Source organism: Mauremys reevesii, linkage group 19, assembly GCF_016161935.1.
Source record: "Mauremys reevesii isolate NIE-2019 linkage group 19, ASM1616193v1, whole genome shotgun sequence".
NCBI classification, from domain to species: Eukaryota; Metazoa; Chordata; order Testudines; family Geoemydidae; genus Mauremys; species Mauremys reevesii.
The window spans coordinates 14,627,726-14,640,829 of NC_052641.1; the positions used below are offsets into that span (position 1 = coordinate 14,627,726).

Here is a 13,104-nt window from a genome sequence, read left to right on the forward strand (position 1 = left end):
TTTCCCCTGCGGAATGTGTTTTTCATCTCAGGGTTACTGAGCAGTCTCGCTTTCCCTTTTTATCCTTGCAATGTCATCGTTCATTATTCGGTAATATTATCCCTCCCTCCCCTCTTTATTTTTTTCCCCTTAGAGGAAATTGTAATCAGCGGGAAATAAATACACCATACAAAAAGTGGCCACAGGAAGGGGGAATGTTCACATGTCCCCTCTGACCTCTAGGTTGGACAATCAACCCAGTCAGTATCTCCAAGCGAGCCAGACAGTAACCAAAAAATGACAAACGCAAACTTGCAAATTCGCTCCATCGTTTCAACCCCCCTTGCCTCCCAAAACGAGGCCTGCAAAGTCCTTCAGGAGGGAAAGAAATCCAGTGCGGAGCTATTTCTGCCTTTCCATAATTAATGAGTCTTACTCTTGGAAGAGCGTCAGGGTGGGAAAACACATTCTAATTCCTTGGTGAAAATCACAGAGAAGCCAGTTAAGTAACTTTTCCTTCTGTGTGTCTAACGCTCAGAAGCGAATAGGGTTATCTTATGGCACAGCGGCCTTTGGCACGAAAAAGTAATGGCTGGATGGCCAGAGTAAGCTGTGGATTTCATGTAGGATTTGTGACTGCAGATGGAAATAGGATCTATTAGGTTTATCCTCCTATCCCACCCCGTGAAAGCACAAAAATGGAACGATTAATGACATTCATTTTTTAATGTTGATTTCAGCTCTATCTTTTTATAGAACGGGCGATCGCTCCCAACCTTGCACACCATAAACCTGTCGGAGACATGCCATCAGCAATTAGAGTGGCATTTATCTGGTCCTACATTTCTGGAGTATGGGCAGGGCTCCAAAGCATGAGCTAATTGAGAAAAGATGTGGATTCATTATGGAGCAGGAGAACCCTGTTGCTGGGCTAATTAGAGGAATCAGACAGGTACATTTGGATCAAGAGCGGCCTCGTGCAATCAACGGACGGGATTTTTTTTAAAGAGGAGGGAAAAAAACATCACATAATGGAGAATTCATCTGGAAGCAGAAGGACCTATGTAGAGTTCAGGAACAATGATACCCTTTGAGCTGTACTGGGAGGCAGCTATCTTTCAAGGGAAGGTTTGATTAGGTGAGGAAAGGCTTTCACCAGCTAACAATAGCTTTTAAGAGTTTGCCTGGAATGTGCTGCATGGTTTTGTGGCTCAGGAGAAGATCTCACTTGTGCATGGTTTAGGGGCACATTTAAACTAGCGGAGGGGCCTGAACATAAAAACTGGACCCGTGCACCCCCAGACTTTACAGCTCTTTAAAAGCCCAGATGCAAAATGGTCCGCCCCATTCCAAGCATGGAAGGGGGGTGTAATCCATATTGGAATCTTGCAGCTTGGGCCCATCTCTGATGCAAATCCCACATGGAAATCATTTTACACAGTGGGTCTGTGGTAGCGCCTGAGCCCATTTCCATTGAATTCCATGTGAGGTTTTGTGTTGATTTCAGTGGGAGGCAGATCAGGAGTCCTGCTTTGCTAGGAGGAAAAGAGGGCAGGCAGAGTGGGTGCGGTTGAAAGCACATTCTCTGCATGCCATTTTAAGAGTTAAATCTATAGGTTCTGCTCCCTCATTCTTTCAGCAGGGCAACCTGGAAGCTATCGCTCATGGAAAAGTCCTACAGACAGATTTAACTAAGGATGAGCCCAGCTGGGTTCTATAGAAATCACTATAAAAACCTATACCATTTAATAGAGAATGAGATCCTCTTTCTATAATTTGTCCATTAAACCCTCTCAGGTAGTTCATAAATCCTATAGGGAGCTTATTGCTCCCTATTAAATTCTGTAGGGCTTTTCCATCAGGGATAGTTCTTGCATGCCGGCCCATGTCAATGCCAGGTTCTGGGAGGAAGCTGGGACAGCAGCGACCTGCCATATTTTTTTAATCCAGAGGCTCATTAGCTTGCTGAAGGAAAACAAAACCAAAAAAGGAGTTAAACTAAAAGGGGCAACTGTAAAATAGAGATTGGCAGCGAATTTGAGACTCTCGACAGAACCAAAGGCTGGAGGGAATTCTCGGAATTTTATTTGTGATGCAAAGCTAGACTGTGGTCTCCTGGGCGGGGCAAAGAGCGTCTTTCTCGCTCGGCTTTTGGATTCAACTTGCGTTTATTTCAGATTGAACCAAACACGTGTCACCTTTCATAACATTCTCCCCCGCCCCAGTCCTGGAGCTTCCCAAATGCAGCCGCGCTCAGCTTCTATCAGCCCCAGGGTCCCTCTGTCCTCAGAGGGGTTTACAGGGGCAAAGAAAGGATGAAACTTACCTGGAATGCAAAGATGTGTAACTAAATGATCAGAAAGTTGCAGTACATAAGGAGCTCCCCGGCTCTGTTCAGACAACTAGGGCCCATGGTAGCTGAGGTCACCTCTCTTTCTATGGTCCATCAAGGGAGTTCCCATCTCACCATCCAGTCATGGGGAGGGTGGTCTCAGTGGACAGCTCCCTTCCTCTGTCCCCTGGACACCTACTTGTGTGGCTGAGGCAGAGGGATGAGGTGCCCTGACACAACGCAAGATCTATTTAGTCACGCTTGTTGAGGAGCTGCATCAATAACAGGTCGGGGAGTAGGGTGAGGGCTGGGTTTTGAGCCTGACTTGTGGATTGTTAGAAGCCATTCCTACAAGGTGCAGAGCGTTCTCACTGCCCGTAATGTGTAATGGTTTCTAATGATGGACGGCATCCAGGGATCTCAGGCCCCAATGTGCATTGTAAAGAAAGCACCAAAGACTCATCTTACACTAGGCCATTGTCAGCACCAGCCACAAACCTAACCCCTCATTCTCGGAGATTTCAACTGCCACTTCCCCGGGGTAACCGCCACATGGTTGTCAGGATTTCTGACTCAAGCCAGGGAGAGCTGCCTCTGGAATTATGCCCTATGTTAGGGTTGCCAACCCTCCAGGATAGTCCTGAAGTCTCCAGGGATTAAAGATTCATCTTTAATTAAAGATTATGTCATGCGATGAAACCTCCAGGAATACGGCCAACCAAAAATTGGGAACCCTGGACCTGACAGCAGTGGTGGCTTCAGTGGAGGTCCATGGCTGCAGCTGCACCCTTCGAAATCGGGCCCAGTGTTCAATGGGTGCACTTGCACAGGGGCTCCTGTCTCAGGTTTGGGCCTGGCCGTCCCCCCAGAGGCAGCCGGGCCAGACCTGAGTGGCGGCGCTGTGACCCTGTGCACCAAGTCACAATGCCCGGAGTGGGCAGCTGGGCCCAGCTCCGTGGGACAGGAGTCACAACCGCTGAATGAGCATTGAGTGGGCTCACTCTCCATGCCCATCCCTGGGGCCTCCCCTCCACGCCCGGCCAGGATTAGGGATGGAAGTGCTGCTGTGGGTGGTCGGTGCCCCCACGGCGGGCTGAGGAGCAGGTGCTCATTGAATTGGGAGGCTACTTCTGCCCCTGCTTGATAGCCACAGGCACAGCACGACTGAAGTAGACTAGGCTCAGTTTATTCATTATTAAAATGGGACTGTCCCCAAAGTCTCTGTCCAGCATATTGAACGCTCCCCAGTGTTCCAGCCTACGGAGAGAGACTCTCAAATACAAAGTATGGCAAAGAAAGGGTCCACCTGGAAATTAGCAGCACAGATGCCTACTCTCGGTTTCCTTAACTGATAAAGCAGACAGCATAGACCAGTAGTTAGGACAAGGGCTCAGGAGTCTTAGGACACATTTACATAGAAAAAAACCAACCCCAAAGCAAGCCACAGCAGCAAGTCTCAGAGCCCAGGGCAACTGGCTTTGGCTTGTGGGGCTAAAAATAGCAGCGTAGACTTTTGGGCTTGGACTGGAGACTGGACTCTGAAACCTGGCAAGGCAGGGAGGGTCTCAGAGCCCCAAACGTTGAGCCAGTGGACCCAGGCTCAGACTCACTGCCGCGTGTCTTTTTCTCCAGCGTAGACAGGTTCTAGTCACTGTGTGACCTGGGTCAACTCACTTCACCTTTGTGTGCTTCACTTCGCCCCTCTGTAACACAGGGGTAATGCCGACCTTTGTAGTGTGCTTTGAGATGCTGGAGAACCACAAAGGGTTATAACAACAGCCATGCACATTTCTACTGCCCCACTCACCTGAGATTGGGGGGGGTTGGGAGCGGGGTTGATGGGCGTCTAAATTATCTTTAGTTTTTCATCAGCGTGGTAAAAGTAGGAATCAGATCACACTGGATCACGTTGCCCCATTGGATGAGATTCATGGTGCATCTACTCCAGTATCCTGTTACCGACAATGGCCAGCACCAGATGTTTCAGAGAAAGGTGCAAGAAACCCTGCGGTAGCAATGGAGTAAGGCACAGAAGTTTCCATCTAGGCCTCAGTAGTCAGAGGGTGGCATGAGGGTTTATATTCCTTTCAGGAGATTTGTTGCCTGGGCTGGTATCATCTCATGACAATTTTGCAAAGCTGCATTCGAAGCCTTTCAGCGAGAAGCAACAATTTCTCACCTCATAGGCTCTAACTTTGACATAGGGCAGAGAAATCCAGTGCAACGGCTGTAAATCCATGGGATGTCATAAAACTATTAACATTTCAAACCATTCAAAAATATTTTCCCGCCATTAGGTACAAATTGAATCCAGATGCTTTGCTAATGGAAAGAATAACTGAACAATACTCCACTAAAGAATTAAAAACAACATATTTTCCCCACTGGGCCTCTGTAGGCAACTGACTGTGTCCTCCAGAACCAGTCTCCATCAGCCTGCCCCGTCTCATGTGACGCTGGCAACAAAGAAAGAATGAAAGTTACCCTGGATGAAGGCCCAAGATGCACCATACTCAGGCCTGGATCTGGACCAAAAAGGCAAACAGACGGACCAGTGGCAGGCTTAAGGTTCAAAATTTCACTAGCCACAAAAATGGAAACAAATGCTGGGTGTGAGTAGAATCATAGAATCATAGAATCTCAGGGTTGGAAGGGACCTCAGGAGGTCATCTAGTCCAACCCCCCTGCTCAAAGCAGGACCAAACCCAACTAAATCATCCCAGCCAGGGCTTTGTCAAGCCTGACCTTAAAAACCTCTAAGGAAGGAGATTCCACCACCTCCCTAGGTAACCCATTCCATTTCTTCACCACTAGTGAAAAAGTTTTTCCTAATGTCCAACCTAAACCTCCCCCTCTGCAACTTGAGACCATTACTCCTTGTTCTGTCATCTTCTACCGCTGAGAACAGTCTAGATCCATCCTCTTTGGAACCCCCTTTCAGGTAGTTGAAAGCAACTATCAAATCCCCCCTCATTCTTCTCTTCTGCAGGCTAAACAATCTCAGTTCCCTCAGCCTCTCCTCATAAGTCATGTGCTCCAGCCCCCTAATCATTTTTGTTGCCCTCCGCTGGACTCTCTCCAATTTATCCACATCCTTCTTGTAGTGTGGGGCCCAAAACTGGACACAGTACTCCAAATGAGGCCTCACCAGTGCTGAATAGAGGGGAATGATCACGTCCCTCGATCTGCTGGAAATGCCCCTACTTATACAACCCAAAATGCCATTAGCCTTCTTGGCAACAAGGGCACACTGCTGACTCATATTCAGCTTTTCGTCCACTGTAACCCCTAGGTCCTTTTCTGCAGAACTGCTGCCCAGCCACTCGACCCCTAGTCTGTAGCAGTGCATGGGATTCTTCCGTCCTAAGTGCAGGACTCTGCACTTGTCCTTGTTGAACCTCATCATATTTCTTTTGGCCCAATCCTCTAATTTGTCTAGGTCCCTCTGTATCCTATCCCTACCCTCCAGCGTATCAACCACTCCTCCCAGTTTAGTGTCATCTGCAAACTTCCTAAGGGTGCAGTCCACACCATCCTCCAGATCGTTAATGAAGATATTGAACAAAATATCTCAGAGCCTTGGTAACATTTGTTTCTAGCACTGGCTGGCCATGAGATAGCTCACCTTAAAAATCACGTCCTTCTAATTACCCTCCTGTTCCTTCCTATGTCGCCAGGGCCGGCTCCAGGCACCAGCATTCCAAGCAGGTGCTTAGGGCGGCATTCTGCAAGGGGCGGCAGTCCCCCTTGTTTTGCCCCCAAGTAGCGCGCCGAATTGCTGCCGCGGGCGGGGGGTGGGCAGTCTGTGTGCCCTTAGGGCGGCAGGCGTGTTTCCGCGGCAGCGGCAATTCGGTGGCAGCGTCTATGTTTAGCTGTCCGGGGCGGCTTCAGCTAAACATAGAAGCTGCCGCCGAATTGCCGCTGCCATGGAAACGCGCCTGCCGCCCTAAGGGCACATGGACTGCCCCCCCGCCCAGGGCGGCAATTCGGCAGCGCTGCTTGGGGCGGTGAAAACTGTAGAGCCGGCCCTGCATGTCGCAGACAGATGTAGCTGCTGCTACTTCAGGAGCTGCTGGCAGGGGAGCTGGAACCATTTTTATAGCGAGTGCGCCAAAAGCCATTGGACAAAACGGTCTAATATGTCATTGCTATTATTACTTCAAGCCAGGGAGTGCGGCTGCATCCGCAGCACCACTAGTTCCTGCACTGCTGACGGCTGGCGTTAGAGACTAAGACCCCCATTTGCAGAAGTGGCCACGGATTTTGGGTGCTTCCATTTTTGGGTGCCCAACTTGAGACATCCTGGGGCCTGATTTGCTACGGTGCTGAGCTCCCGCAGCTTGCATTGACTTCAACAGGACTTGCCGGCACTCGTCGCCTCTGAGAATCAGGCCTCAAGCATCTGCTGCATCTGAAATCAGTGGCCACCTCTGGGAATTTTAAGCTTCGTACTTACATAGCCCTTGGCATATATTAACTAGTTAAACCCCTTCCCCATTCATCCCCCTGGAGGTAAGTATTATCCCTGAGAGAAACTGAGGCACAGAGAAGGGCTGGGACATGTGCCAGGAGACACAGTCAGTGGCAGAGCTAGGACTGGAACTGAATAACTGCTTCCCCTTCCCATGGACAGTCCAGTGGACCACGCTCCTTCCCCTCGAGGTAGGCTGAGAAGGTTAGATTTCTATTGGTAAATGTTGGTAAACAGCGATTTCACTCTACACACGCAAACTGAAGAAAAAATATTTCCATCAATGATCATCGAAATGTACAGACAGACGAAGGAAGAAAAACGCTGCTTGAGAACTTATTCCAGTTCGATTTCAGGGTATTTACGTCGTATATTTTGACACAGGACGTTGACAATTTGTATTTTAATGGTTATAAAGCTTTACCTTTTTGACTTGCAACGTCTGCTGTCAAACAATTATTGCCTGACTCTCCCCGTCGTCTGACCTCTCCCCCATAATTCTGCAGCACTGTGAACATATCAGCTGGCAACAATAGGAAAAAATGCTTTCAAATAAACATTGATGTTATCCATCAGCATTATAAAGGAGTTGAATTCTGCCATGCTTGGCTCTAGGGCTTGCAGTGAAGGGCAGGCTGTGTTCCACTGCTGAATTGCAGACATCTGCACTTAGCAAGGTCATCTCCCAGGCCCAGCAACGAAATCCTCTCTAAGAAGGGTCAGTCACCGGCCTTGTTCACCCTTTGAACAGAGACACAGGGCAGTGCCCCTGCTGCACCCTGCCTGCCACATCCCCCTCACCAGTGCCTGGGTGTGTCTGTCTAACCGGCAGGGGAGAGGTGGGCTGGCCCCATGGACGTGTCACTTGTACCCAGCCCCTCTGGGATTGTCTCCTTTGTGCTCCCCCTAGGTGAGAGTCTGAGTCCAAGCCGCGGGGCTGCCAAGCGGAAGAAGAAGCAGAGGAGGAACCGCACCACATTCAACAGCAGCCAGCTCCAGGCTCTGGAGCGAGTCTTCGAGAGGACGCATTACCCCGATGCTTTCGTGCGAGAGGAGCTAGCACGGCGGGTCAACCTCAGTGAGGCCAGAGTCCAGGTGAGCAAAGCGGTGGGGAGAAACTAGGCCTCTGCCTCCTGGCTCTAGGCAAGGATACTGGCTCCCCCACTCCCTTGGCCAGCTAGAACTCAGGCCTTCATAGAGTTCAGAATGACCAGGAGCATCACAGCTCATCCTGGCCCACTGTGTCATGGCAGGCAGAGCAGAGGTGTCACCACCAGGCTGAGATCTGCCAGAATTAACTCAGTCCCCTGCTCAGTGCAATCAGCCCATTGCACTATGCATTAGGGAGCATGGGGCAGCTCTCCCTCTCCCTCCCACCTGCCTTGTCTGTGCAGCTCAAGTGACCGGTGCTGCCTCTCCTCCCGCTAGGTGTGGTTCCAGAACCGAAGGGCCAAGTTCCGCCGCAACGAGCGGGCGATGCTGGCCAACAGGTCCGCATCACTCCTCAAATCCTATAGCCAAGACGCAGCCATCGAACAGCCCATGGCCCCCAGGCCGACTGCCTTGAGCCCAGAGTATCTCTCCTGGACCACCACATCCCCATACAGGTAAGTCCAGGCAGACTCACCATTATCTTTCCCATCTATTCCCAAACTGAGTTACCACGGCTGCCTTTCAGGAGGTGCTGGAGAGCCAGCCAAGGCCACCCTACCAGGCCTGTCCCTAGTGGGCAGAAAAGACGGCGAAGGCCGGGTGGTTGAGAGGCTGATTAGAAAACTGCTCCCCCTCCAAGAGAGAGAATTAAACAGGCAGGGGAAATGGAGGAGGCACAAAGGCCACAGGGAGTCTTTCCATTGGCTTTAGCGGAAGTTGGGATGGGCCCTAAGCCCCAAGTAGGAAGGAGAAGTTAGAACTGAACAAACTGCAGGCCCATTGGGCCAAGATGTCGGCCTGCCGCTAGGACAAACACAGCCAGCATATGGGATGGAGGCAATGGCTGCGCTGAGCTGAGTGCAGCATTGTGGGAGCTGTGTCTGCCCCAGGTTATTAGGAGACAAGGTGGGTGAGGTAACAGCTGGACCAGCTTCTGTTGGTGAGAGAGACAAGCTTTCGAGCTTACACAGAGCTCTTCCTCAGGCCTGGGAAAGGCACTCCGAGTGCCACAGCTAAATACATAGAATATGTGCTAACTCCTTATGCTAAACTAAGCGACCATTCGAGGTGAAGTGGCCTGTCAACACCACTGTAGTCATAGGACAAAAACGGGGGGTTAGCGGTTGTCTGGTTTCACCACAGGCGCCAACTTTCCAATTTGCTGGGGAAGCTCTACCCCATACCCCGCCGCCACTCCCCTTTCCCCCAAGTGCCCAACCCCACCCCACCTCTTTCTGCCCCATTCCACCCCTACCCTGAGCACGCCACATCCCCACTCCTTCCCCTTCCCCCCAGAGCCTCCTGCATGCTGCGAAACAGCTGATCGCGGCGGGCAGGCGGCATGGGGAGGGAGGGGGAGGTGCTGATCAGTGGGGCTCATCGGTGGGCAGGAGGCACTGGGGGAGGGGGAGCTAGTAGGGGGGCTGCCCGTGGGTGTTCAGCACCCACCACTTTTTCCCTGTGGGTGCTCCAGCCCTGGAGCACCCACGGAGTCAGCACCGATGGGTTTCACTCGCATAGTTTTTGTTAGGTCGTTTAGTGCCCTGGATGAGGTACACGACACCACATGTTGTGATAGGCGTGTGTAGGACCCAGGAAACTGCACAACACTCTCAAAAGACAAGCCTGGGAGCCATAGGCGCCGACTTCCCTTCTTTCCCATGGATGCTCAACACCCCCCTCTGTCCCCAGCCCCGCTCCCACTCCATCCCTTCCATGAGGCCTCACCTCTTCCCCACCCCCATTCTAACCCCTTCCCCAAAGTCCCTGCCTCAATTCCGCCCCCTCCCTGCCAATATTCCAACTCCTTCCCCAAATCCCTGCCCCAGCTCCGCCTCCTCCCCTGAGCGTGCCACGTTCCCGCTCCTCCCCCCCACCCCGGAGCGTGCTAATGCTGCCAAACAGCTGTTGGGCTGTGGCCAGGCAGGAAGCGCTGGGAGGTAGGTGGGGGAGTGGGGACGCAGCGTGCTCAGGGGGGAGGAGGGGAGCTTGACTGCCGGTGGGTGCAGAGCACTCACTAATTTTCCCCCGTGGGTGCTCCAGCCCTCAAGCACCCATGGAGTCAGCGCCTATGCTGGGAGCTGAAATTCATAATTTTGCATGATGCTAAAAATCATGGTCTTAATAAAGACACTGGATTTATGGTTTATTACAACAATCTGTAACCCACTAATCCCCCTTTTTGTCCTGTGACTACAGGGGTGACTTCCCCTTGAATGGCCCCTTGGAACATGTGCTAACTACTTATGCTAAACTATGTGTTCCACCTTGGATTGAGCTGTGGCACGCGGCGTGCCTCTCCCAGACCCAAAGAAGAGCCGCGTGTGGCTTGAAAGCTGGTCTCTCTCACCAACAGACGTTGGTCCAATAACAGAGATGACCTCACCCACCTTGTCTTCTAATGTTGAGTTTAAATATTTATAAGAGTGAAACTCGAGTGAGGATAGTTAATATTCGAAGTGTCGGAGGCACATGGTGCTCCCCAGGGGTCACGAGAACCAACAGAGCTTTTTAGCAGCCTGAGCACTAATGACACCCCCCCACCCCCCGGGGGTAAAAGCAGAGCCCAGAAAGCTTTGCAAGAGATGGTTTTTTCAGTGGGTTTTCCCTCTAAACTAGGGGGACAGGCAAACTCAACAGGGTCAAATTCCTTTCTGGGGTAACTCCAGCAATTGCACCAGGGATAAATTTGGCCTGTTTTATCTAATCCAGAACCCACTTGGAAATGCAAACTCACGTTCTGCTTGGGAGAGACGTCAAAATAAAGAGCCGGAGAGGGAGAGGAGGAGGGAAGAAATTCTAATGAACAAATAATTACAAGCAAGGAGTTGGTACAAGATAGACTATCCCACCACCTTGGTTTCAGGTCAAGGGGCTCTTGCAGGGCCGCCCGGGAGGGGGGGGGCAAGTGGGGCAATTTGCCCAAGGTCCCGGGCCCCGCAGGGGCCCCCACAAGAGTTTTTTGGGGGCCCTGGAGCAGGGTCCTTCACTCGCTCCGGGGGCCCCAGAAAACTCTCACAGGGCCCAGGCCCCCGGAGCTTCTTCCGCTCCAGGTCTTTGGTGGCATTTCGGCCATGGGGATCCTTCCGCCCCGGGACCCACTGTCAAAGTGCCCCGAAGACCCGTGGCGGGGATCCTTCCGCCCCAGGACCCGCCGCCGAAGTGCCCCGAAGACCCGTGGCGGGGATCCTTCCGCCCCAGGACCCGCCGCCGAAGTGCCCCGAAGACCCGCGGCGGGGATCCTTCCGCCCTGGGACCTGCTGCCGAAGTGCCCCGAAGACCTGCGGCGGGGATCCTTCCGCCCTGGGACCTGCCGCCGAAGTGCCCCGAAGACCCGCGGCGGGGATCCTTTCGCCCCAGGACCCACCGCCAAAGTGCCGGGTCTTCGGCGGCAATTCGGCGGCGGGGGGGTCCTTCCGCCCCAGGATCCGCCGCCGAAGTGCTGGGTCTTCGGCAGCAATTTGGCAGCGGGAGGTCCTTCCGCCCTGGGACCCGCCGCCGAAGTGCCCCGAAGACACACGGTGCGGGGTCCTTCCGCCCCGGGACCTGCCGCCGAAGTGCCGGGTCTTCGGCGGCAATTTGGTGGCGGGGGCCCCCCGCCGCTGAAGACCCCAGGCCCCCTGAATCCTCTGGGCGGCCGTGGGCTCTTCTACCGCAATCCACTGCACAGGCTTTGCTTCAGCGAGGGAAAAGCTTCTTTTCACTTTTAAATAGAATTTCCCTTGGCAAAGCCATTCCGGGGAAGAAAGGGATTGCAAATTCACACCCATTTGCTGAATCCTGTAACCAGAGAGTCATAAAAACTGCACTGGGAGTGGCCATCCCTGAAAGCTCGACTCTTCTGTACAGACCGTGGAACTGAGAAATTGTAATGGGTGGGGGGAACATCAGCCATCCCAGTCTTGGGTTCTCTCCTAGGCCCGCGGGTGATCTGAATGAAGTCAGCTTGGGATACTTGCAGTAATGAATCCCTTTCCCTAAGTGCTTTGAAAGCCTGGAGGAAGAGCTTTGCAAAAAGGACCCAGCATTTCAGTATCTAAGAGCCACAAGGGCAGAATATTGGTATGGAGACAGACGTTTGCTCCAGCATAATCCCCGTCTGATTTGCTTCTGTATCTAACGTCTATTTCATTCTTCAGCCCTTGAGTGACGCGTGTCATTGAGTGCTCAGCTAGTGGGTTTTCCCTGCGCTGCAAAGCTCAGATCCAGATCTGGACTTCAGGACATGTTCCTCTCTGGGTTTTTGACTCAATCCATTGCCAACCCTAGAGATCAAGCGCACGGTCTGGAGTGAACTTCCCCTATAATTTTCAGAGTGGGTAGGGAAGGGGTTTGCCCAGAGGTGGGCAAACTATGGCCCAGGGGCCACATCTGGCCCTTCAGATGTTTTAATCTGGCCCTCAAGCTCCTGCCAGGGAGCAGGGTCCGGAGCTTACCGCACTCTGGCGCTCCAGCTGAGGAGCGGGGTCCGGGACTTGCCCCACTCTGTGCGTGGCCTGGCTTCCAGAAGCAGCAGCATGTCCCCGCTCCGGGTCCTACACGAAGGGGCAGCCAGGGGCTCCGCACGGTGCCTGTGCCCCAAGCGCTGCCCTCACAGCTCCCATTGGCTGGCAACGGCAGCCAATGGGAGTGCAGGGGCGGCGCCTGCAGACAGGGCAGCACAGAGCCACCTGCTCACACCTCCACGTAGGAGCCGGAGGGGGAACATGCCGCTGCTTCTGGAAGCTGCTTGAGGTATCCCCTGCCCCCTCCCATACCCCAACCCCAGTCCTGATCCCTGTCCCACCCTCCGAACCCCTTGGTCCTAGTCTAAACCCTGCACCCTGAACTCCTCGTTTCTGGCCCCACCCCAGAGCCTGAACCCCCAGACAGAGCCTTCACCCGCTCCCGCACCCAACCCCCAATTTCATGAGCATTCGTGGCCCGCCATACAATTTCTATACCCAGATATGGCCCTCGGGCCAAAAAGTTTGCCCACCCCAGGCCTAGATCCAGGTTTTTGCCCTGGGCCCATCTCACATGTATTCAGTTTAGAAGCTAGAGGCAGGGACTTAAATCTCATTTAAAATTGATTTGCACAAACCGCCTGCCTTCACTGAGCAGCACAAAGCCATCCAGCCCCTGCTATGGTTTGCGGGGGAAGTTTACTATTGGCATCAGCCGATTGTTT

General features: G+C 52.7%; 2 protein-coding genes across 4 annotated transcripts in view; one reads left to right on the forward strand and one right to left on the reverse strand.

Moving 5' to 3' along the window:
- The window catches only part of PRRX2 (paired related homeobox 2), a 68,763-nt gene that overhangs the window by 53,391 nt on the left and 2,268 nt on the right, over positions 1 to 13,104 (forward strand). Inside the window, exons 3-4 of the mRNA XM_039506900.1 lie at positions 7,693 to 7,877; positions 8,211 to 8,389. Coding sequence (XP_039362834.1) covers positions 7,693 to 7,877; positions 8,211 to 8,389 — 364 coding nt within the window. The remainder of the gene's footprint in view (positions 1 to 7,692; positions 7,878 to 8,210; positions 8,390 to 13,104) is intronic.
- Positions 1 to 13,104, reverse strand: part of PTGES (prostaglandin E synthase) — a 98,478-nt gene that overhangs the window by 19,444 nt on the left and 65,930 nt on the right. The window lies entirely within an intron of this gene.